This window comes from Anoplopoma fimbria, chromosome 11 (assembly GCF_027596085.1).
Source record: "Anoplopoma fimbria isolate UVic2021 breed Golden Eagle Sablefish chromosome 11, Afim_UVic_2022, whole genome shotgun sequence".
Classification (NCBI taxonomy): domain Eukaryota; kingdom Metazoa; phylum Chordata; class Actinopteri; order Perciformes; family Anoplopomatidae; genus Anoplopoma; species Anoplopoma fimbria.
The window spans coordinates 9,004,172-9,030,222 of NC_072459.1; the positions used below are offsets into that span (position 1 = coordinate 9,004,172).

The 26,051-nt window shown below is 37.9% G+C and overlaps 2 protein-coding genes across 5 annotated transcripts; one reads left to right on the forward strand and one right to left on the reverse strand.

Annotated features, from left to right (window-relative positions):
* The first annotated feature begins 143 nt into the window (after window positions 1-143).
* atxn2l (ataxin 2-like) lies at window positions 144-13,978 on the forward strand. Its single transcript, XM_054607197.1, is given in 24 exon segments — window positions 144-483; window positions 867-918; window positions 2,196-2,252; window positions 2,945-3,016; window positions 3,107-3,293; window positions 3,410-3,528; window positions 4,085-4,176; window positions 4,289-4,495; window positions 5,234-5,529; window positions 6,040-6,123; window positions 6,650-6,790; window positions 7,691-7,759; window positions 7,891-7,952; window positions 8,957-9,234; window positions 9,457-9,526; window positions 9,718-9,765; window positions 9,767-9,880; window positions 10,050-10,113; window positions 10,348-10,514; window positions 11,030-11,162; window positions 11,630-11,742; window positions 12,075-12,257; window positions 13,030-13,192; window positions 13,586-13,978. Coding segments are annotated over 24 exon segments (2,847 nt in total). The 5' UTR covers window positions 144-466; the 3' UTR covers window positions 13,645-13,978.
* Window positions 13,979-14,633: 655 nt separating this feature from the next.
* LOC129098513 (uncharacterized) lies at window positions 14,634-25,800 on the reverse strand. Of its 4 annotated transcripts, none has more exons than XM_054607520.1 (13): window positions 25,731-25,800; window positions 25,270-25,586; window positions 21,363-21,472; window positions 21,116-21,155; window positions 20,984-21,012; window positions 20,147-20,204; window positions 19,410-19,471; window positions 19,120-19,152; window positions 18,201-18,249; window positions 18,045-18,109; window positions 17,281-17,319; window positions 17,085-17,141; window positions 14,634-16,529 (listed from the first exon to the last, which is right to left on the reverse strand). In XM_054607520.1, the coding sequence occupies exons 3-13, from the start codon at window positions 21,463-21,465 to the stop codon at window positions 16,414-16,416; spliced, it is 651 nt and encodes a 216-aa protein (XP_054463495.1). In that variant the 5' UTR covers window positions 21,466-21,472; window positions 25,270-25,586; window positions 25,731-25,800; the 3' UTR covers window positions 14,634-16,413. The 4 variants fall into 4 exon arrangements, with proteins under 4 accessions (XP_054463495.1, XP_054463493.1, XP_054463496.1 ...); XM_054607518.1 differs by having other exon boundaries at window positions 14,634-16,532; XM_054607521.1 differs by lacking the exon at window positions 19,120-19,152 and having other exon boundaries at window positions 14,634-16,532.
* Window positions 25,801-26,051: the final 251 nt, after the last annotated feature.

The window sequence follows — 26,051 nt, forward strand, 5'->3', positions numbered from 1 at the left end:
CCATGAGCCCGTCTTATAAGTGATTGACGTGAAATCTTATCCAATGGAACAAAAGGTCAGAAATGATTGACAGAAAGTTTCATCCAATGAGGTTTTAGATTAAGCCAGTAGGCGGGATTTACGATCGGTGCGTTCGTTACAGCATTTCGGCTGAGCCCGGCTGTTTTTGACTCGCTCTTCATGTGCGGCAATACTCACCCGGCGTTAGTACTTACAGACTTAAAATGGCTATTTTTAATACAACAAAGTATTTGTAGTTCAATGAGAATAAACTGTATCGCTTTCCATCGCCCGACAACGGCCCGCCCCGCTTGAGTCGACCGGAGTCACGTGTGGAGCAGGTGCAGGCTTTGAACAAATCAAGCGCAGCCGCAGCCGTGTTTTGTTGTTTTTCCAGCGGTGTATCGTGTTTGGCCTGTCAAACCGTGTGACTTTCCGCTGGAACGACGCGACTGGAATAACAGGGATGCACATGACTAAAAAGTATAAATCTAATTACTAAAACGTGTTCGGCTGTCAGTTTCTAACGTGACGTCAACTTCGTTTCCGGTGCTTCGTTTGTGTCTAAATATTCGACGTCTGCGCTAAGCTAGCTGCGTTAGCCGACTTAGCTAGCTAGCTGCTTTTTACTCCTCTGAACAACAACAACAACAACAACAGCAACGTTCAGCTCTCCGTGCTTCATCTTAAAGAGATTAGTTTAGATTATTATAGTCGGTTTAATTTGTACTAAATCACGCCATGTCACGGGTGGAGTAGCTCGCTGGCTAGCTAGCAAGGTGGCTGTGTGAGGCTTGTGTTTATTGTTCTCTGTTCGTGCTGCTTTACTGTTAGCTGACATCTTGTGTTGTTTTCACCTTCTGCAGGACCAGGAACACAATGAAACCGCCATCACAGACAACTCCTTTAAGCAGCATAGTAAGTAGTGACAGCTCAAGGGTTATTTATTAAGAAAAGAAACCGGTTATTAGCAGGGGCGGAGACAGACGATGTAAACATCCGGGGCCCAAATCTAGAGGGGGGCCCATTCATGACAGCTGTATGTGTGCAACACTCAATGTGATCAACACCATTTTGGAAAACAAAGATGATAATCTTAAATCTTATTTACATGTGAAATACAGTACCAGTCAAAAGTTTGGACACACCTTCTCATTTAATGGTTTTCTACATTGTAGATTAATATTGAAGACATCCAAACTATGAAGGAACACATATGGAATTATGTGGTAAACAAACAAATGCTCAACAAACCAGAATATGTTTTATATTTTAGATTCTTCAAAGTAGTTTAATGAGAAGGTGTGTCCAAACTTTTGACTGGTACTGTATATACATATTTATATATATTCTACTTTACAACAACAGTGGTAAAAAAACATGTTTTACTTAAGCAAAATAAGTGATATCACAGTTTAAAAAATGCATGTAAAAGTCCTGCATTCCAGATTTAAAAATAATATCAAAAGTATTTGCTACAAATCTTAGCCTATCAAAATAAATAAATAATCATAATGCAGAGTGGCTATTGTCAGTGTTATACCATTGGATCATTGTTAATCGTGTATTTATACAGTACCAGTCAAAAGTTTGGACACACCTTCTCATTCAATGGTTTTTCTTTATTTTTTCCTACATTGTAGATTAATATTGAAGACATCCAAACTATGAAGGAACACATATGGAATTATGTGGTAAACAAACAAATGCTCAACAAACCAGAATATGTTTTATATTTTAGATTCTTCAAAGTAGTTGAATGAGAAGGTGTGTCCAAACTTTTGACTGGTACTGTAGATCTTCCATCATATTTATGTTTATACTTGTTCTCAAACTTCGTCTTCATCATTCTGAAATCATAACATAAAAAAGGTGAGGAAGACTATTTTTCACTCCTCAGGCCTTTAACTATCTGTACTGACGGGTATCGTAAATATTTTATCGAGTTTGAGCAAATTTAAACTATTTGAAATATAGTTGGTTTGTTTTTGATATTTAACAGATCGTTGTATTTGATGAATTCTAATCAGATTTTTTTTTTTTTTAGAAAATGTCTTGTTTTTTCCTAGAAGTTAAAAACTCAAACTTTTTTCAAATTAAAATTGGCCTTAAAAAATTACCTTTAAAGCAGGTCCCTTCAGTTGGTTTTCCTCTGTACAACGACAACAACGTGCTCACGTCACCTGTTTCTGTAGGTGTTTGAAGGCGTCTACAACAATGCCCGAATGCTTCACTTCCTCACAGCCGTGGTGGTGAGTAGAGATGTCTCTGTATGAAATATTTAACGTCACGATTTTTTGTCAGAGGAAATATCACGTTTTCATGGGAATTCATGATTTATAACCAGACGTTTTCTACTAGGTCTTTGAGGTGATTTGAATAAATACACAATTCAAATGATAAGGAGATAAAATATATATTTTTATTGATAAACAGATCTAGTCATTATTAGTTTTAATGATGTATTATAATCTGTTTAGAGCTAGTGTTAGGAAGTTAAACAGCTCATAATTCATCTCCTAATAGATAATAATTAGTGCTGCTAACGTTACTAGCTCTCCTCCTGTTAGCCGTTAGCGGTGCTGCTAACGTTACTAGCTCTCCTCCTGTTGATTTAAACACAGATTGGTTGTTTACAATGTATCATTATCAGAGAAAACCATAAATGATGTCCTGATCTCATAGTTACTGAATATTGGAGGATAACGATCGTCAGTAAAACTTTATTTCACACTGTAATGGTTAACGTTAAACTGTGGAATTAATCTGAGGTTTACATGACGCTCATACAATATCGTAGCTTCTTCAGTTCTTACGGTTATGAAACTGCGATTTAAAATAATGGCGTTAAAAGCAGTTATCCCAACAAAGTTGACGTCTAAAGTCGTAGTAAAAACTAATCCACGTACCGAACAAACAGACTGAAGCTTTCTTCTGGTTTCAGGGCTCCACCTGTGATGTGAGAGTGAAAAACGGAGCCGCGTACGAAGGAATCTTCAAGACTTTAAGCTCTCAGGTAAAAAATATTAGAACCTCTTTGCACTTTCTCTGAGTCCTGTAAGAGTTAAGACACTGTTAACCTGTCTCCTCTTCTGTCTGCTTCCAGTGTGAGCTGGCTGTGGATGCTGTCCACAAACAGAGCGATGGAGACGGAGGAGGAGGAGGAGAGGAAGGTGGAGGAAGCCAATCCTCTCAGCCCAAGATTGAAGATATAACGGATACCATGATCTTCAGCCCCGCCGACCTGGTGACCATGACCTGCCGTGACGTCGACCTGAACTTTGCTGTCAAAGGTAAACGAGACACAAAGTTACGATTAAATCATTTTATTATGTCGATAACAATATTTATCACCAATTTAAAACTTGACTGATGATCAAAAAAATGATCTGTTTGTCTGTGTGTTCAGACACGTTCACCGACACGTCCATCAGCTCGTCGCGGGTGAATGGGGATCACCGGGAGAAAGTCCTGCAGAGGTGGGACGGAAACGGAAACGGAGAAAACTTTGAGCTGGAGGCCGACGCGGTGAGGGAGCGCGCGCACAATACTGTATTTGTTTGTTACACAGCATGATGTTTCCTTTTAGGAGGATAAATATAACTTTATTTAAAAATAAGGGAAGGGAATAAGGGACATTTTACATTTAAACAAAAATATAAAACAAGATAAAATTATTTAAACAATTACATCAAATCCAATCAGTTAAAATAAAAGTGAAGAAACTTTAAGAATATTTTTTATTAAACTTAAACAGAACTCTAAGATGGAGGAGCTCATCATATGTATCTTATTCCTCCACCAACTTAGAGGTTTATTTTCAAAAGAAAAGCTGAATTGAACTTATAAGCAGCGCTTTTCCTTTTACTCGGGCTTAATGAGACTCAATGAGACTTTTGGAGTTAAGATTTCACCATTAAGGCTTTAAAATCTAAAATGATGTTGCTTCTTATATTGCTACAGTCTTTCCGACAAAGTGTAACAGGATCTGTGCAGCCTTCTCTGTTTCCAGTATAAAGACAACGGCAGAGAGAAACGGTATCTTCTTCCTGCTCTTCATTCACGTTTTCTTTCCTTCTTTCAGTCAAACGGCTGGGACGCCAACGAGATGTTCAAGTTCAACGAAGAGACGTACGGCGTCAAGTCCACCTACGACTCCAGCCTCTCCATGTACACGTGAGTCAGAGTTAACCAATCAGTGCTCCAGTATCTTTTCAGTTTGTGGCCGTTTCTAACTGACAATCTTTATTTTTCTTTTCATACTTGTCTCCTGTGTTTTTCCTCCCAGCATGCCTTTGGAGAAAGGGAACTCTGAGGTTTTCCGGCAGCGGGAGGCTCGAGCCGCTCGGCTGGCCAATGAGATCGAGGGCAGCCTTCAGTACCGCCGTCGGGTTTCTCTGGAGAACGACGAGGGCCGGAGCGAGGAGGACAAGTACAGCTCGGTGGTCCGAGAGCGGGAGGACAGGAGCAGCCCTGGGTTCACGACCAGTGGCAGGCAAGTTCTTCTGTTATAAACCTTTAAAAAATGAGGATGCAAATATGTGACATGAGAGCCGGAGTTATTGTTAAGAATAAGATAAAAGAATCCGCGATGCGATTTTTCAAGTTGCGTTACTCACCGGAGTTTGATAACGGGAACATTTGTGTTTGTTCCCGTCATTTGTTTCACTCGTGGTAGTAGCGCTGGAGAGGAGGAGTGGCTTATCTCCATGGAAACCAATCAACTAAGCCATTTAGCCATTTAGGAAGTCCAACATGTCTGGGTTCATAACGTCATCTGGAGGAGTTTTCACTGTATCTATTGAGCCACACGTCTGCTGGTTTACTACAGCTGTATGAACCCAAAATAAACTATTTTGCTGTGATTTAATTGAAATAAACGGATTAAAAATATGCTGAAATGACGACATAATGATGCCGATCTGTAAAAAGTCTGAATTCACGTTTTGTTAGTTCTCTCCATGAGACGACAAGCAAATAACTTTTAAAATGCTTCTTTTCTGAATGGAGTTTGGATCGATTGATGCTAGGCTACGCTAACATTGTAGCTGCTCCATCAACACTCAAAATAACGTTAGGTCTGAACAAAGCATAAGGTTTGAATTGATATTTGACGATTCTTTTAATATTTCAACAGATTGTAAAGAGTAGAAGTGTAACGTTACTTCCTGCTCCTGAAATTCATCATCATCATCTTCCCAGAATTCCTCTCACCGCCTCTTTTCCTCCATCTCTTTTCCAGGGAGGGTAAATACATTCCTCTCCCACAGCGAGCTCGAGAGATCGGCCTGTCCGGAAGAACCGGAGCCTCCGGTCGGACTGCGGCGCCGACTACCTCCTCCAGACATCCGCCGGGCTCCTCCTCCGACCGGAGCAGCCCGCTGTCCGTCAGAACCACCTTCTCTCTTCCCCAATCACAGGGCAGCCCGCCGGCCGCCGGCAGCCCTCCCTGCACCAATCACATCCTCCCACACTCCCTCTCTCATCCTCAAGCGCTCGCCGACTCGACGCGCTCAGCTGTTAACGGAGGTACTGAGGAGCTTCAGGGAAGAAGGTTTTTTTAGATTTGAAGTAACATAATTCTGAAATAGAGGAAAATTTAAAAGTTTAGTTTTTCTAATTTCTCCTGTGCAACATACTCTTCCGTCAAACTCAAATAAACCGTTAAGTTTAAACAGATTCTGTAAATTCATAATGCAGCTCATAGTGAATCAAGTGAGCGGAGGTTGTGTTGACTAGCATGGTGCTATCAAGCTCGACTCAGTAAAGATGAGTATTGAATGAAGGTATATTATAAGGTTATTACAATGTGTTCAGTGTAATCTTGTAAAATATAGTTTTTCATGAAAGACTTTATAAATACAATCAATGCAACGATAAAAAATCAACGGATCTGTAGAATACCAAGATTTAAAAAACTGTTTTTGCGCAACAGCTATTATTTTTTATTTGTTATCAACAAGTGGACAATAGATGTTGTCACATTCAAAGTCTTCAGTTAATAACAGTGCTGTGTTTTTTCTTTTTTTTGTGTCTCAGTCACATCCAGAACTTCCCCAAAAACCCAGAGACTCCAGAGCAGCAGAAACCTGAGGACCCCAAACTCCCAGTCCTCTCCTGCAGGTAGGTTCCTCTAAGGACGGGTATCTTAAGGATTTAATCAATACTAGTACTCTTATCAATACTGCTTATCGGTTCTTTTTCTAAATTAGAAAATTAGAAAAAGAATCAACATTACTTCATTATTCTTGTACGTAAACTAATATTTTTTCTTGAGCAGCAATACAAGAAGTTCTTAAATCTTTAAAACACATTCTCAGCTAATCAATTATCTCAGTGATTATCTTTCATTGATGATGCTGTTGTTCTGATCAAACTAACGTTACCTGCAGTGGACGAGGATGGACGGCTGATCTCCGAACAGTAGAAAACTGATCATTTGTGCAGATTGATGTTGTGCTTGTTGTCCAGATGTTGTGATAAACTGCTGCTGTTTCCTCCCTTAACTTGTGAGGGTTTTATTGAGTTTGAGACAACGAGAGTTCTCAGCGTCTACTGGAGGATAATTTGGAATCTCGTTGGATCTTTGTGTTCTCTCTGACATGATGACGTGTGTCTCAAACACTGCTGATCTTTAACTTCCTTCCAGTCTCTCGTGCGCCGAAACCAGACGCCCCGACCCAGGACTCCCCTCTAGTCGGCCCCATTTTTTTGGACTCCGCCTCCTCCGCTTCCGTCACTATGGCAACTGCCAAACCCTCCGGCCCAACCCCACTCTTCCCCGTCGATGGTGAGACAAATCTGTGATTATTAAATGTTTAGAAATGAGCTTCACATGTGTTGACATTAAAAAAAAAAATCTATGTAGAGAAGTTCTTTTGTACTTTAATTGTTTTTTCTGTACGATTAAAACGTATTGAGCCAATATAGCTAAGAAATAATTCATTTCTTAGCTCCTTTAACAACATAAATAACAAATCGTAAAGAAATATTCACATTTTAAAAGCATGAAGCGGCAAACGTTGCAAAATATTATGCAAGTAAATATTTCTGATGTAAATACACTTTTTCAGAGAGATGTTTTCACAGGAATGTAAAATAGATATTAGAGATTAATTATCACCTGTTAGCTTTTATAATACATCATTAAAACTACTGATGCCAAGATTATTTTTAATCAAATCAAGTTTTTAAATAACACTACAATCATTTATTTAATTTCTGAAGCATGAACCAGAAAACATTTAACACAAATTATTTAGGTTTTAAATTATAGGTTTTATAACAAATTATAAAACTTATAATTTAGAACACACAGTGAACAAAACTTACCAAATGTGCCAACTTTAGAAACATTTATATTCTACTTGAAAATTTAATTTAAAAAATGGAGCGACGACAAATATCAACTTCTTATTTAACAAAATGATTCGTTTGATTTCCAGAAAAGGACGAGATGAGTTAAAAAGTGACGTCTCAAAATTTAACATTTTATTAATTATCCTCTGACGTCTGAATCTGTCTTTTCTCACACTTTGTGTCTTTAGACAGCCTTTTATGTTGAAAAGCCATAAAAAAGAGCATTTAGCTTATATGTGAGCTTTAAATAGAAACGGATGTTAATGAGAAGTCAGGACTTTAAAATCCTCGTTGCTGTTTTATTAAATATGTCGGCGTTTTCTTCTCACAGTGAACGAGATCCTCAGCACAGCCGCTAAAGAGAGAACCGAGAGTCTGTCTGAAGGAAAGAGCTGCAAAGGTGAGAGAGTGAAAACACAGTTTGTTATGTAGCTGAGATCCAAACAGATGTTTCTGATGTGAGTCTTTAAAATCAGCTGTGGTTCATCTGATGTTTGGTGTCTTTAAGACTCTTCTCTCTTTGTCTCTCAGCTCCAACGGTCCAGCAGAGGAACCAGCTGGAGGAGCTCCGCAAGTTCGGCAAAGAGTTCAGGGTGAGACTAATGTGATGCTGCGGGGTCAGGGGTCACACAGGGGTCAGGGAAAAAAGCGATAGTAGTGGTGTTTAGAAGTGTGGTTGTATGAGGTACTTCTTCTCCATAGTCGGAGTATTACTACAGTAGTTGGAGTAAAGTAATGTACTGCTGTGGACGTATATTTTAGACACCTAAAATAATCAATATCAGTTGAAGTGAACGCTATATTAAGAATATTTTAACCTCTTTATCTTGCTGTCAGACAGACCTGTCTGACGGGAATTGAACTGTTATCTATGCTCTCTTCAAAGACACCAGACTCCATTCACAAAAACAATAATTTTACTTCTCAGAACACAGGATTTGCTGGTCTACTGCTGCCTCCATCTGTTTGTTAGTTTGTGTTATTGTGTGACTTTGGTTTTTTAAAGAGTTAATTCAGATTCACCAAAGTCACACAAGAACACAACATAACTAAATCATAGAGGCAGCAGTAGACTAACAACTCCTGTGGTCTGAGAGCTAATATTACTGTTTATTGTTTGAAATAAGAAATAACAAATGGTTTATTGCCAAGTATGTTTGCATATACAAAAAGAAAAAAAAATTGGCTTGGTAAACACAGTGCAATACATACATTTAGAATAGAAAATATGAACATTTACAATAAAAGTATGAAACAAACAAATTAAAAGTACAAGTGAGCTCCATGTACTGTATTATACACTAACTATGGAGAAGAACCTCATACAAACACACTTCTAAACATCACTGCTATCCCTTCACATAACATTTATTCATTTAGCACTGTTGTTTGAAAAGCAAGGTACAAATACTTTATTTTGGGGATTTATCACGATATTATTTCAAAAAATGTGCAGTTATCATAATAGTCATAAATGTAAAGATTAAACGACATGTTGTTTGCAGAGGTTTGTACATTTCTCTCCTCTCTGTTTCAGAGAACGTCCTCCGTCATGTGACTTGTTAATAATCTCGGTCTCTTCCCGTCCGTCTCTCAGCTGCAGCCGACCTCCTCTCCGTCAGCGAGCCCGGCCTCTGCAGATCCTCCTCAGCACAGCATCGCCTCACCCGCCGACTCCCCCTCCTCCTCCTCCTCCTCCCCGGCACCGCCCAAACCCGCCACCTCCTCTGCCCAGGACCTGCAGCCGACCACCACAGAGGCGGCCACGACCCCGACCATTGCTGCTGGCCCCCCCGAGTGTTCAGGTCCAGAGACGACCACCGGCGGCGAGGACAGCCGTCCAGAGAGCAGCGAGCGACCCGAGGCTGCAGCTGTGTGAGTAGAACCATGTGTCCACTCAGGTAGAATACAGGTGAATACAGGTGTACTAGTACATGATAAAGGGAGATATTCAAGGAGCATTTATGATCATTATGCAACACAACAAACATGACAAACCAAACAAAAACAGGAGTAGTACCTGAAACATCTCACCTGTTTAAAGTCTAATAGTCTTTTTCACTAATCGTTTTGTCTTTTCTATTGTTTTTTTTGCAGGCAAGTGAAAAACTCAACGTTGAATCCAAATGCAAAAGAATTTCTTCCCATAAAAGTGAACACTGTCCAGGTTAGTTTGTCGAAACGGTGACACACACAGAAACAAGCCTACTTTTTGTTTTTAATAAATGTTTGATGTCAGTTGGTGATTCATTTGGTGACGAACTGTTCGATCACTTTGTTGTACGATTGTTAAACCTTTCATGTAGAATCACATCTTTGTGAAACTAACTTCATATATCTGTCTCTGTGTTGTGACAGAAGCCGGCTCCGACACCCACCCCTCCTAGACCGACCCCCCCCCAGCCCCTCATTGGTCCTGGCTCCTCAAGGACAGCCAGGAGGAGGGGCCATCTACAGCAACCCACCTGGACACTACCTGTCCTACGTCTCCCCCCTCCACATCCAAGGACACCAGATCCAGGTCTGAATCACTATCTCCCTCTCAGTGTCACCTAGAGCGCGTGCGTGCGTGCGTGCGTGCGTGCGTGCGAGCGTGCGTGCGTGCGTGCGTGCGTGCGTGCGTGCGTGCGTCATTACATGTCAAAACGTAACACTTTATTTACCATTTTATCTCTTGGTCTCCTCTTCAGGCTCCTCAGATGTATCAGTACACCATGTCGACTGTCAACCAGGGCAAATACCCCAGAGCCAAAGGTAAACACTACACAAACGCACACACACGTTGAATTATTAATGTGTGTACCCGTTTCTATGCAGACAATAAGTAGAAAGGTTAAAGTCCGGAGAGACGTGAGGTGGAGATACTGTGTGAGCTCAAAGTGACAGATGCATGCAGGTGTTCTACCAACGTGAAAAACTATGAATGCAGTCTGGTGCGTGAACCTCAGACCCCGGGTGAGACAGTGACATTGTGTTGTTCTGTTTCAGGCCCAGTGGTGGGACAGCGTCCGGAGCACCACGCCTCCCAGGCCTCCTCCATGATCTCAGCTGCAGCGTCGGCAGCAGGACCCCCGCTGGTGGCCTCGCCGTACCCCCAGTCCTACCTACAGTACGGTCAGGTGATCCAGGCCCTGCCCCCTCACTACCACGGACAGGTACACATATTTAACATGACGTTTACGCGCACATACTGTACGTTCTGGTTGTATAGAAGTCTATGAGAAAATGACTCTACTTCTCTCTAGATTTATTCCCTCAGTAAACATTGTAAACATGAGTTTATGGTCTCAATCTCTAGTTTCAAGTCTTCTTCAATACAGCATGATGTTCATTTAGTAAATTATGGTCCATTTAGAGTCAAATAGACCATAAAGCAGGGTATGCTTTCGGGTGGGGTAACACTGATTGACAGGTCGACACCAGAGACGTATATGGCGTCTCTGTCTCTCCTCCTCAGTCCAAATATGGTCACTTCCTGTTCACTGGATGCAAATAAACCACCTGGCAACAGCCGTAATCCAAGATGATAATCCAGAAGTATAAAGTCAGACTCTTGCTCTTTTATGTTTGCTAGATTATAATTTATTTCACCCAAAATAAAAACTGTGAATAGTTGATCAAATCTCTGACTTTTTAAAAATCTCTCTTCTGTCTCTTGTGTTGTTTCCAGCCGGTTTACTCGATGCTTCAGGGGGGAGCAAGGATGCTGACCTCCGGGGCCCCTCCTCAGCAGATGGGTCCTCCTGGTCCTCAGTACCCTGGCCAGGCTGAGGGCCCACAGGGGCCACAACAGGCCATGTATGGTAAGAAGAACTCAGTTTATTATTTATCCTTTTTAATGAAAGGCACAGCAGGAATCTAACTGAACAAATCATGCATTTGATAAATATATATAGTTTAGTTGTCATGATAAGTCATTAGTTGTGAATTCAGGCCGCTGATTGTTAAAGAGAAACATGGTCTTGTGGCCGGTGTTCGCCTAAACCCAAAAGTGCTTTCAGGGTTTCTGAACACTCGATAATGAAATAACTTTTATCTATTTATTGGGATCAGATTTCTCTGATTTTAAAATTAGTTGCAAACATTTGGTATGATGTTTGTACACAACACAACATAATACGTGACATAGTTCTGGTATATTTAAGTGTGTTATAACCTTCAGATGAGCCAAACGTTACATGTAAATAATCAGTAGTGCCCTCTGGATGATTATGGTACCTGAATAAACTCTAGAGTTGCTAAATTCATGCTTTTATTTTTACTCTCTCAGCTCAGTCATTCTCTCACCACTCGGGCGCCATGCATCATCCTCAGCCCTCCAGCACCCCAACTGGGAATCAACCCCCTCCCCAGCACACTGCTCCCAGTCCAGGACACAATCAGGTAACACGGAACTCACATTAATGGGGACTAACGTCTGCCTCCTTGATGAAACATGACTTTGTCCCTATGCCTTTGTGTTCTTTGTAAAGTGGTTAACGTTTGACAAAACCAGACAAAACATTACAATCTGATTATTTTGGTCACAATTTAACACAACATAAAAATACTTTTCTGCAAATGTCTCATCCTTAGAATTGTATATAACAGTGGTTCTGTGATAGAAACTAATTAACATCACATAACATGTTATATTAAATGTTCTTTACTGTTAGATCTGCATTAAGACATTTTTTGACCAGTCTAGTTTTTAAAATCATTGTTTCTCCTCTCAGTCGAGTCAGGCCGGTCCTCAGCCTCAGTCCATGTTCCACTCTGGAGGTCTTCAGGCCCAGACTCCTCCCAACATGCAGCCGGGCCACAGCTCCCCCCAGGCCTCCTACACCATGCAGGGCTACAGCCTCCCGGGTCACCAGCCTCTGCCCCACGGCTTCCCCTCCATCAGCCAGCTCACACAGGTGAATATGGATCGAAAAAGCATGTTTTCTTTAAACAATCGCCAAAACTACACCTTTTATCACAACCAGAAGGTGAAAAAAAACGTCATTATCGTCATATTTTTATCTTTCTTACGGTCCTTGAACACATCACGTGTGATAGACGCTTCCATCACATAAGCAGCCAAATCGAAGCTTAAAATTGTGATATTTCACGTTCTCATTTAAAATCTTGCCCCAGATAAACTGTTTCTTTTAACCAGATTCTTTAAAAAAACATTAAATTCTGAGCTCCTCAGTGAAACTATGAAGCCATGATTGATTCATCTGAGACCAACAGTCATGTGACAAAAAATCTGTGAAACTTTGACTGAACTTTCGTCTGCTGAACACAGAGCAGAGAGGAGGGGCTGGAAGTAGAGGTTGTAAAAACAGAAATATTGTGGACACTTGGAAACATGTTGGATATATAAATTCAATTGTTTTACAATTTTTGTAAAATAAATTATTAAAGGAATTAAACTTTTTTTCTTAGACATGTTTGAGTTCTCTCTACTTCTAGTCATGATTGTTCTGTTTCCATAGAGGAGAAGGACTTTTAGTTTAGTGAAAATCAAGAGTAAAAATGTGACTGGAACATAAAAACACCCTCAAACTCCTTGGGGTTCAGAGGGTTAAAGCAGCAGTAATATTAATCCAGAAACTTATTTTACTGCAGTAAATTATCTGGATACTTTAGACGTATTCTCAGTTTTTGCCGTTCCTCATATTTGGTCTTGTTTGTCCTCTGCAGGCTCACGTCACAGGAGGCATGTCAGGACCGCACCACTCTGCAGGTCACGGCCTGCCGCCCGTCATGCTGCACTACGTCTCCCCTCAGCAGGGCGGAGGCTCCAACCCCCAACATGGCCCCCAGCAGGGGGCCCCACAACACTTCTACATCGGACACCCACAAGGTAGAGCTCAGCCCCTGGACCAGGACTCTGACTCTGGTCCTGTAGTCCACAATGAAGGTTCAAAGGACCAAATTATGTTACCTACTACTGCGACAACACATAGACAGGGTTTTCTTTTGTGCGTGTATTTAAGTTATGACTTTTTTTAATTAAAAAAAATAAAATAATTTAACATACAATTCAATTAATTTTTAATTTATTTTATTAACATGCTATACTGTCTGTCGAAGCACTTTGTAAACTTTGTTTTTAAAAGGTGCTATATAAATAAAGTTAATATTATTATTATTTATTATAAATTATGTTATAATAAATGTTTATGATTAACATCCTTCTGAAATCAATTCAGTAATAGATTTTTAAAATCATATCTGTGTGTGTTTTGTCTTCCAGCTCTTCAGGTTCAGGCTCACCCCTCCCAGCAGCTGTCCTTCCACCCCTCTGCAAACTGAATCCCACTCACTTTTGGCTTCAGAAGTTGACCCCCCCCCCTTTGAAAAAAAAAAAAAAAACCGAATAATGAATTATTGATAATAAGCCCCAAGTCGTAACATTCCCACCTCCTGACATGAAATTAATGCATCCTCATTTTTACCCACATCGTCTTTAGGCAGAAAGAAGTTTCTGGATTTTAAAATGTAAATAGAAACTGTTTTCACGCGTGAACAAGAAGCCGGACTGAAGACGATAGCCGTTGGAAACTTCAAGACTGAAGACAGTGGAAACAGTTTTTCTTCTTCCCTCTTTTGTCCTTTTACAGACGAAACCAGTTCATTAATAATAAAACCACTGAATTAAAAAAAACTTGTTTCCATGAAAGCTTTTTATCACATTTCAAGTGACGTATTTGCTGTCTGACAGAGAGTTACAGGAGACTAACGACACCACTCTCATGTCTGTCTGCTGAATGTGATGCTGCAGCTGGATATTATGTCAAAAAAGTAATAGTATAGCATGTTGAAAAAGTCATAGTATAGTATGATGAAAAAGTCATAAAAAAGTCATAGTATAGTATGTCGAAAAAAGTCATAAAAAAAAGTTATAGTATGTTTAAAAAAAGTCGTAGTATATAGCATGTCGAAAAAAAGTCATACTATAGTATGACGAAAAAGTCATAGTATATTATGTCGAAAAGAAGTCGTAGTATAGTATGTCGAAAAGAAGTCATAATATAGTATGTTGAAAAAAGTCAGTATAGTATGTTGAAAAAAGTCATCGTATAGTATGTCTAAAAAAACAACTGCCTAATAGATAAATTCCCTTAAAATACCCTCTTAAATCAGGAATTAGTAAGCACCAGTATGAAAAGTTTAGTTTTTGTTTGTAAATCAGATTGAAACATAAAAATATGTCCTCATAAAGAAAGAAAAGTTACAGTTGTTAAATTGAGTAAGTAACTAATAAAGAATACAATGTAGTAGAGTTTAAAGTTTTTTGAAGTTTAATTGCAAAAATACAATAAAAACATTTCTAGAACACACCAGTGGATTACAGATTCAGTAACGGTACATAAATACACTGTAAAAAAAAATACAAAAGGATTGTGAATCTAGACATTCTCAGGAGTTGTCAGGAAAATCAAAGTAAAGCTCAAATAGACATCTAAAAAAAAAAAAAAAAAAGGCAAACAGGAAACAAATGATAATAAACTTTTCTTTTAAACTACAGAACTGAAATATCTCAATAACTGTCCTCACTCATCTCTTTAAAAAGATAGTCATGATTCAGAGGCTGATTTCCACTCCAGCAGTTATCCTTAAATAGATGTATGTAATCTAGAAAATGTGAAAAATGGCCATCATCATCTCACAGAGTTCTAGGAGACATGTGTATAGAGATAGTAGTGATGTGTAGAAGTGGTGTTACTACAGTAGGTAGAGTAAAGTAATGTAAGGCTGTGGACTTATTTTAGACACCTAAAAGAATCGATATCAGTTTAAGTGAACGTTATATTTAGAATATTTTCACCATTTTACTTTGCTGTCAGACAGACCTTTCTGATGGAACTGAAGCCGTTAGCTATGCTCTCTTCAAAACACCAGACTCCATTCACAAAAACAATAATTTTACCTAAAACACCTAAATTACACAATAACACAAACTAACTGCAAGATGGAGGCAGAAGTAGACCATCAACCAGGAGACAACCTCTGGTTCTGCAGAGTGAAGTCAAATCTCCATGTGTTAAACCTGCATTCTCTCTAGTGTCCATCAGGGGGCGACTCCTCTGGTTGTATAGAAGTCTATGAGAAAATGACTCTAATTCTCTCTTGATTTATTCCCTCAGTAAACATTGTAAACATGAGTCTCAATCTCTAGTTTCAAGTCTTCGTCAATACAGCATGATGTTCATTTAGTAAATTATGAGTCAAATAGACCATAAAGCAGGGTATGCTTTAAGGCGGGCTACACACTGATTGACAGGTTGACACCAGAGATGTAAACGGCGTCTCTACGTCACTCCTCCTCAGTCCTAATATGGTCACTTCCTGTGACCAAAAACCAAGATGGCGACGGCAACATCACCAAACTTGAGGCTTTATTACATCAGTCCACAAAACAATAAGGTGACGTCATGACAACTACGTCCATTCTTATAAACAGTCACTCCTGTGTTCTGAGAGGTAAAATGTACAGTTTTTTCTGAATGGAGTCTGGTGTCTCTGAAGAGAACATAGATAACAGCTTCAGTCATAAAGGTAAAGAGGTGAACATATTCTAAATATAGCTGAAACTTGATTGATTCTTTTAGTAGTATAAAATACGTCCACAGCAGTACATTACTTTACTCCATCTACTGTAGTAATACTCTACTTTAGTGTAGTAAAACCACACTTCTAAACATCACTACTGTCCCTTTAAGTGTGTTGTTCTTAAAGGGGCATGACTGTATCCATCTATACTTCTAACCGTGGAAGTGGAAACCAGGCTCTCAAATTTCACCCAGTCAGATTTTTGAATTATTAATTATGTCTCTTTAAATCTACAGACAGCAGTTTAGATGCTTTGTTCTGCATCTTGGTGTCTGAGCTCAGTATTCTGCTTCAACCAGCCTGATAAAAACTCTTCAGGAAGTCAGAGAAAAGGAGTTTCTGTCCTCCATAAAGTCTCATCAATCATCAGTTTCTTTTCTCAGGTGTTCAGCAGCTTTAAATAAACACCTTCATGAATTAAAGGCAGAAAAAGAAAAGTGAAGATGGCAGTTTAGAAGCTCACTTTGGTCAGTCTGTCTGAGGCCCTTCATGTATGTTGACGTAGTTCGCTTCATCATCGTCATCATCATCATCACTGTCGTCGTCATCACTGTCGCTTTGAGCCGACAGATCTGGAGTTGATCCTGCTGGAAAACATGAAATAAAACAAACCAGAATGAGTTTATTTCATGAAAATCTGTTCTTTACATTTTCATTAGTTCATTGGATTAGTGTTCATCATTAGTGTAGTACTAGTACTTTTACTGTCACAGAATATTTCTACTGTGTGGTATTAGTACTTTTACTTGTAACAGAGTATTTATTCTGTGTGGTATTAGTACATTTACTGTACCAGAATATTTCTACTGTGGTATTAGTACTTTTACTTGTACCAGAGTATTTCTACTGTGTGGTATTGGTACCCTTACTCTACTATGCACTTTGTAGTAGTGTTTATTTGAAACACGGACAGAACGTTTTTTCATCCAGATAAAAATAAAAACTTGAGGAATAAAAATAAAGAACAGCTATTTGTGTTATGAAACCAAAGATCGCCTCATGTTCTCTTTTGGAGCTGGATGCTGCTGAGCTCTGTGACTGAAGGAGAATACATGAGCCAGTGACATCACTAAACCAGAGCTTCCTGTTTGAAACACCAACGAGGAAGAACGTCACATGACCCAAAACATCCAACTCACTCTGAAAGTGCAGCGGCTCCACATTCAGATAGTCTTTGTCCTCTGAGGAGACCAGAACTAGAAGAAGAAACAGTTACTATGAGAATGAATTTATAGGGAGGCTCAATAAATATGTGAATTTAAAATATTATAACAAAGAATTACGAATAAGACAAACTAAATAACAAAAACACAAAATTCTCCTTCAAAAACTGACCTTTCTTCTCTGGGACGTTTTCATAATCATGTAGAACATCTGTGGATGAAATCAAACAGATGACCGCTTCATAAGTGATCTCTAACATATATTTGAGATAATATACAGTAGATTAGATATGATAAAGATAATATACAGTAAATCAAAGATTATAGAAAGTAAATTAGAGATGATATACAGTAAACTATCTCTAATTTACAGTAAAATAGAGATAATTTACTATAAATTTGAGATAATCAGGATAATATACAATAAATCAGAGATGATATAAATTAGAGATTATTTACTGTATATTAGAGATAATATATATACTTAAAATAAGAGATGATATCCCGTAAATTAAATATAATTTACAGTAAATTAGAGATGATGTAGAGTAACTAAGAGATAATATACAGTAGATCAGATATTCTATTCAGTAAATTAGAGATAATATCCAGTACCTTAGAGATGAAATTCAGTAAATTAGATCAGATAATTTACATTAAATTAGAGATTATATAATCTAGAGATAATTTACTGTAAATTAGAGATGATATACAGAAACAAAGAGATAATATACAGTTAATTAGAGATAATATAGATATTATACAGTAAATTAGATGAAATAATAGCCAGTACATCAGAGATGATATACTGTACAATGATGCAGCACCTCCATTAGTTAAACAGGTAAATAAATAAAAAGCCTATAAACTGAATCCTAAAAGCAGCTTGATGAAACTTTAGAGTCTGAATTTGTGTTTCTGTTTTCCAAACTGTACCTGAACTGGGCGTCGAAGCTCGGCTCTGATTAGTCTGAGGGGTTACTCCTTCGGGCAACACGATTCTGCAGAAACCACAGAAGAAGAGACGATCAGATGTGACTTACTTACATCAGTGGAAAAACCCCAGAGGATCATGGGAAAGAGGAAACCTACATGTAGCCGGGGTCGTCGCCATCGCTCTCAGTGTTTATGTAGTCAGCACCTGAGGAGGACAACAAGCCATCAATGAATCCACCTTCATCCACCATCATCATCATCCATCATCTACCATCAACCTTCAACATACATTATCAATTTCATCCATCATCATCATCATCATCCATTTTCATTGTCCATCATCAAACATCACAAGTTTTGGTAATCAAGTCTCAAAAGATGGACACCAAGGCCAAAGAAAAGCCATCAAGTCCCAAGTCTAACATCAAGGCCACATTTTACATAAAAACCAAAAGGTTGAAAGTCTTGAGTCCACATTTGAGGCCACCAATTCCCAAGTCTAGGCAACCAGTCTCACGTCGTGCCAACATGTCCAAATTTGGGGCTACCAAGTCCAAAGTAGAGGGTCAAAAATCGGGTGAAACATGTCTCAAGTCTTGACAATCAAGTATTGTGTCAAGGCTTCCGATTTCAAAGTCCAGGCCAACAGGTCTCAACTTGTTAAAATGAAATAATATCCATTACTACCAAAATGCTACAGCATTCATGTTTGATTGCAATGAAAATATGGCTGGACGATATGGAGAAAATCATATATCACGATATTTTTGACCAAATATTGCGACATTTAAGGGTTGAACATCAGTGTTTTTACAGAATATTATAAGATTCATAAGAAGTATACGATAAGAATTATATCATAAGATTTTTGTGGTAAAAGCAAATAATAGAACAGCGATTACAATATCTAGTCTCATATCACCATATTGATATAATATTGATATACTGCCCGGCCCTTATTGGAATATTCTAACAGTAAACCAGGACTGTTTAAAGACTGAAAACTATTTTCCTCCACAGCGACCAATAAAGAATTAATCTGAATCTTCTGCAGTTAAAGTAAACAGAATCTTACCATCTGGTGGATTCTCATAACTTGGATTACTTTCTATAAGAAATGAAAAAATCTGATTGTTATTGTTAGATTTTAGATCAAAGAACAACAGTTACAAAATCAAAGTGTAAAAATATAACCAAACTAACATCTAAAATAAACTGCAGTAAAGGTACATCTACCAGTTAAATAAAGAATAAAGATACATTCCATACAAATATTACTTATTAATCACAAGTTAACCAACGAAAGACAACAACGTGCTGGAAACAGACAAACACATCGTCAACTTAAAGCGTAAAGAATCTGACCGGTTTCTGTTGGGGTGAACGATCTGTGTCTCCGCTGAGTTCCTCCATCAACAGACGGTAAACTAAAAAATAAAAACACATCAGATGTTTAACAGTTTTACTAACTTTCTGTCCAAATCAAAGCTCTTTAATGAAGCGACTCTGTCCTCTGTCGTCCCTGTTTCACCTCTCAAAAACAAGAAACTACTTATCTTGTTGTAACGGGAAAATATCTTGTTATAACTAAAATGATCTTGTTGTAACTTGAAAAACAACTAAAATATTAGGTAAAAATGTTGTTATAATGTAAAAAAAAAAAGAATTGTTACAACATGAAAATATCTAGTTATAACAAGAAAATATGTTGTTGTAACAAACTTTTCATGTATAAATAAATAAATGAATAAATGAATAAATGAATAAATGAATAAATAAAACCAATCCTAAAGCTTTGAATGTTCCAGAAAAACGGAAGTTGAGAACCACCAGAAGTCTTCATGAAGACACTTGTATCTGCAATAACCTGCAGATAATAATATCCTGTTTATTAAAAGAGACCCAGTTTGACCGTTGCTGCTAAATCTTCAGCAAGGACAGAAAATAATAAAATAAAAACAATAAAACCACAATTAATGTCACTGCAGGAACAATATAGCCATACCATTTCAGCCTCATTATTTAGAATTGATACAATGAGGCTGTGTCGTCTCACCAGCAGGTGTGAATCAGGTGTGTTTTGTTATAACAAAGTAACTCACTAAGGTGACAGATGGTTGGAGGGACGGTGGATGGGGTTCAAGTCGGTGTCTGTCGAGGCTGCAAATCATCAGAGAGAAAGTCGACTTCATCATCATTAAAAACAATACCAGTGTAAACGACAACATCATCAGCGTAGAGTCGAACTCAGCTTGATGAACTATAAAGACACTGATGTTCTTAAACAGTAGTGAGTTCACTTATTAGAAACTAGTTTGCCTTTTCTTTACTTATTATGTCACTGCTGCCCTTTTATATTGAGGAAGATGAGTATATTTTTATTGAGACATGCAAAGTGATAATTTAGAAAGAAACTTTTTGCTGATGTGTTTCTACAAAATAAGAAAACACTGGATTGACATGATAAAACTAGTAAAAAACAGAGTAAATTCTGCATGAAAGCATCTGTGGATGTTCAGAAAACCTGCAGCCTATCTCTCAATGCTGGAAGCTGTTTACCTTTTTCCCATACAGCTAATTTGGAATATGTGAAGTGAAGAAATATTATATTTTCTGCACCATAATATTAACCTAATATTAACCCTATTTTATCTCAAAATATAGATATTAAATCCTCCGGTTTTTTTGCAATGACAATAAAGGAGGTCTATTATATTCTATAAAATAATTAGTAATATGTTTAATTATGATAATTTAATAGTTTCTTATTGTTCATGTATTATTTATCAGTTACATTTTTTCCTCATTTTATTGGTTGCATTTTTCATCTTTTTTTATGTAAATAAAATATATTAAAGGCTAACTGGAAGAGACTTTGGAAGAGGAGCTGCTTGCTGTAACAGTTTAAATGTAAACCTGCTCAGGTGTTTCAGACTTACATGGATGGATGACTCTAAAGTGAGTGGATCTGATTGATAGAAAAAACAAAACATTCAGTGATCATCTCATATAAAACTTTAAAACTATTATCTTTCACATATTCACTGGATTAATTGAGAGAAAAGACCCACGGCATGTAGTCTTCTGAATCATTCACTTGCCTGATCGAGACTGATGGGAGGAAACAGAAACAATAAAGCTATTTTAGTGAATTCAAATAGCTAAAATATAAAATCAGTCATGTGCTAAAACCAGAAACCCGGTGAGAGTCGTTGACCATCAGAAGTGTGAGAACATGAATGTTTTATAAAACCACAGTGTGTAACAATCAAATCTTTGTGAACCACGTGTTGGTGCAGTGTGAAGACGGCATCCCACCCAGAGGCCCATTGTCTCGGCAGTTCAGACAGACGACGGCCAGGAGGACCATGGAGACAAAGATGGCGGCCGCCAAAACCCAGAAGAACCAGGAGTCAGCCATGTTTCATCTGCGGAGGACAGAAGACGACAACACGAGACATTTTATTCACAGAGTTAAAATAAAATGAGTGGGTCTGTCCTCCAGTTTGATCCAGAGTAAAACATCTCAACAATTATTATACGGATCGTAATGAAACTTATTAAGCAAACTGCTTACGACCAACTACCTGCAGAACTAAAGACATTCAATCAGCCTCAGCTGGATTCTGTGTTTACTGATAATTAGCATGAATATATTTTTATAGATATATTTTTTATCTCTGATGATGGCTTATATTCTTTATTTTTCTGAGTAACCTTTAAAAAAAGAAAAATATGATCTGACTGACGTTAAATACATGGAATCAAACTGAAACCACAAACCTCTCTTGAGTTGTTTGATTTTGGTGAATTATGTTTATCTCATGTTTACATCAACTAAAGAAAAGAAAAAAGCAATTTTACAGTATTTTTACTCAGAATAAAAAGGTAACGGTTCATTAACAAACATAACGTCACCAAATACAAAAATGTTAATCTTTGACATTAGCTGACTAATATTCAAAATTAGCTTTAACATCTTTATGACATTTATCGGCCAGTATTTCAGTCTTTATGTGTTTTTATTTCATTTACAGTAGAAGATCCAGTTAGAGTATCAAAAAAGGAGTTAAACTGAAGGATCCACAAAGTTATTACAGTTCATCCTGAATGATGAACAACGTTTTATCACAATCCATTCAATAGTTGTTCTGTTTCACAGACGTTGGACCACAAATCTGTACGTGTGCACTTCTTCTTCTGCCCTTTTTAAGTTCTCAAATGAACAGGAGGAATCTGTGACTTAAAGAGGCTCCTTTTTTCTTAAATAACAGGTGTTTTAACTTTCCTGAGGCTTCAGAGAAAGAATATGACAATCATCAATGTTATGAGTCACACAGGAACATAAACTGTCCGACACGAGGCGACACTGAAGCTGAACAGCGTCTTCTTTCCTCTGAACTCTGAACTCTACACGAAAAACCTCACAGAGCAACTGGAAAACACCGTTTACATGGAAACCTCCACAGAGACACACAGGAGGAAGTACTACGGTACTTTACCGCAGTAAAAGTACTACTATCACCCTGTGAAAATATTCTGTTACAGTTAAAGTCCTGAAAAATGTTCCTTTGGTAAAAGTATGTGAGTTTAATCAAGAATTTATAAACGCTTTGTATGTTTTGTGAGTAAAACTAGTTTGTAAAGTTACTAAAGCTGTCAGATAAATGTAGTGAAGGAGAAATATAAAGCAGGATGAAAAGAAAAGACTCAAGTAAAGAACAAGTACCTCAAATTTGTTCTTGTGTAAATTAAGCTATTTTAACACACAGCTCCTACAGAATATTTCATCGTCTTTATATCTGAATCGGCTCTGCAGACTGAACAGCAGCCATCTTGTGACTTGTGGCTCCGTCTTTAAGCTTCTTTTAAGTTTTTTTATTTCCACTAACAACAAACCTCTGAAGTATTTTATTAAAGGCAGCCGCCTGATAGAAAAAAAAAGTAAAAAAGGTCAAAGAAAGGAAGTGTGACAGGAAAAGACGACGAACAGTTTCTCAGATTTTATCAAACAGCTGAAAGTTAAAGTTAAAAGTAAAGAACCAAGATGATGAAATGTGTTCTCACCTGTCATTTAAAGTTTTATGTGATAAAAACCTTATTTTTTAATGAGCATTAAGTTTGTTTTAATGTTTAAATAACTGCTAGCAGTAAAGTAAAAAGAGTAACTAAAAGTATAAAAAAACAGAAATATTGTACTTTTATTTATTTATTTGTTAGTTAGTTTTTGCATATAAAACATATGATATGATGCAGTACTACACAATTAATCTACCACTAGTACACTAAGTTATCTGAAATGTAAAATGCTCTATTTTCACATTCTACAACAATATAGCACTGCATACAAATGTTTTTACTTCTGGTACTTTAAGTACATTTTCTGGTAATACTTCAATACTTTTACTGAAGTAACATTTTGAAAGCAGGTCTTTTCCTTGTAATGAAGTACTTTCACAGTATTTTATAATATCTTCACATGTTTGGTATATACAATCTTGTAGAGAGTACCTGCAGCTGTCAGATAGAAGTAGTGGAGTAGAAGTAGAAAGTACCATAAAAAGAAAATACTCCAGCAGCAACACAGACCTGATTATCTTTTAATATAGTTTCATATAGTGACAGGGAACTTTAATGACAGGAAGTCACTGCTCACCCACATTCTTTATCAATAACTATTGATATGGATGATATGACGTAAAAGTGCTGGTTTGTACATTTAATGAAAAAACATGGAGGAGATAATTCTTTCCAACAATATATTAGAAATGTAAAGTTTTTCATAGATATTATACGACACTTAGAAGACAAAATAAAACATGTGTAATTAAAGACAGGTTATGTAATTAACATGCACTCATTATGGGAATGTTTCATGTGAGAGTCTGGTTACAATGTGAACTGTTCAGATCAATAAAGTTATGTCTGAGTGCAGAGAGTTGACAGGAAATGAGACGACGACGACGACGACCTGGTCACCGACGTGAAACGGGTTCTTTGTGGTTTACAGAACGCACCTTTTCCTTTGGCCAACAGGCCTCAATAAAATATTTAAAATGAGCTTAAAGACGAGACACAACTGAACAAGATGGCCTGTCAACCACAGGGCTGAGTGATTTAGGCTGTTAGAAAACATCCTTTAACCTCTGCTGATCTAAAACACAACGCAGACAACGAGTTAAGTTCAAGTACAGTAGGACTGTAAACAAAAAGTAAAGAGTTTTCACCAGAGAGAGGAGCTAAGAATCACATCAGACTGTTAAAGAGTACGATTCATCTTCTAACTTTGTCTTTTTTCACTTTAGTCCTGATCGGATCAGAGAAGACACAAGTAGGGAAGAAGTACTCAGATAATGTACTTTAGTAACAATACTACTGTGTAGAAATACTTAAGTAAAAGTAATGCATTCTGAATTTTACTTCAGTTAAAGAATTAGCACCAAAATATATGGAAAGTACCAAAAGTAAAAGTACTCATGATGCAGATTAGTATATATTAGATTATTATATCATAATTATTGATGCATTAATGTGTTTATCACTTTAATGTTGCAGCTGGTAAAAGCTCATTTTAGTGACTTTGTATTCTGCTGAGTATTATTATCAATAAAGGTGTATATTAACTGATAATAATACCTCTTATTTTATTTGTTCATTGCATTTTGTATTAGTAATCTGAGTTACTGAAGCTATCAGATAAATGTAGTACACAAAAAAGTACAAAATAACACCGAAATGTAGTTGTAGTACAAGTATAAAGTAGTAGAAAATGGAAATACTCAGGGACAAGAACCTAAAAGTTTAGAGGTTAATGTGTCGCTTGCATTCTTAACTTTAAATGTTTGGAACTTTTACATGTATCAACGTTTTATTTACATTGTTGTATTTTTATTTTCTACTTTTACTTCACTTTACTTTAGCTTTCTTAACTAAAATATCAGTACAGTAGTTGAGTAAATGTACTTCCATCACTGGAGATAAACTAAATGATTTTTTTCTTTCTCTACAGTAAAACTGTTGTTCTGTAGAAGTTGACGTATTTTGGGACAAATCCAAACTTCAGCTGAACATCAGCTTTAAAGAAAGTTTTCAGCTTCGTCTCACATCGGTGTCTCAGAAAGACATGAAGAAAGAGATCATCCTCCAGGTGCATGCTGGGAACAAACCAAGGTTCCTCCATCACGCAGAGGTCACAGATGAATAATAAAAGTTATGGAGGACTCACCTAGACCTGAGGATGGCCTGCGGTCGGAGGTGGTGGTGTGTCGACGAAGAGGTCGGAGGACGGAGGACGGACGTGCTGCAGGTCTCGTGTCCCCCCAAAGGATCCGGTCCACATGAGACCACTACTGCACCCGAACATCCGCCATGTCTGGAGACGACTCCGCTCGGGTTCTGATCTGATCTGGAGTCTGATCTTCAGCGACCTACTTCAGCTGTCTCCTCCTCTTTCTCACCGACTCTCCTCCTCTTCCTCCTCTTCCTCCTCCTGCAGCCAATCACCTCCCACCACAAACCCAGAGATCCTTGTGTTCTGTGTTTCTGAGGAGAAATGAGATGTCCAAAGAGACGTCGTCCTCTGAAAGTTCAAAAAACTCAGCGAAGATTCTTTAAAGATGAAACCTGAGCAGCAGATCTCAGTTTAAATAACGAGTGTGTGACAAACTTGTGCAGAGGTTGACTCACCGACATCAAAGTGTTGATGTGTGGGTCGATCAAACTGCTGCTGGAAACTGTGGAAGAGGCCCTGCAGCTCAGAGCGAAGATTGAGAATTCACAGAAACACCTCAGAGCAATCAGCAGACATAACGGTGACACCTCGAAAAGCTGCAGAGCTGCAAAACCATCTCAACATCCTCCCACCTACAAACAGGAAACCACACCGAGGAGAGGAAGCCTCCTCTCTCTCCTCTCTGCACCTCCATCGGTCTCCTTTCTCCTTCTGTTGAGAGAAAAGACAGCAGACGAGAGAACCCCCCAATGAATGAGGGAGGAGAGGGGGGGGGG

Bases quoted from the DNA above. Each gene is read 5' to 3' on its own strand.
- LOC129098513 (XM_054607518.1), bottom strand. From the start codon at position 21,465: ATGGCTGACTCCTGGTTCTTCTGGGTTTTGGCGGCCGCCATCTTTGTC. The intron at 19,153-19,409 runs GTCAGATTCTTT...CATTTCTTATAG, and splicing joins GTTCACCCCAACAGAAACCG to AAAGTAATCCAAGTTATGAG. The intron at 17,142-17,280 runs GTCAGTTTTTGA...TTCTTCTTCTAG, and splicing joins AAACGTCCCAGAGAAGAAAG to TTCTGGTCTCCTCAGAGGAC.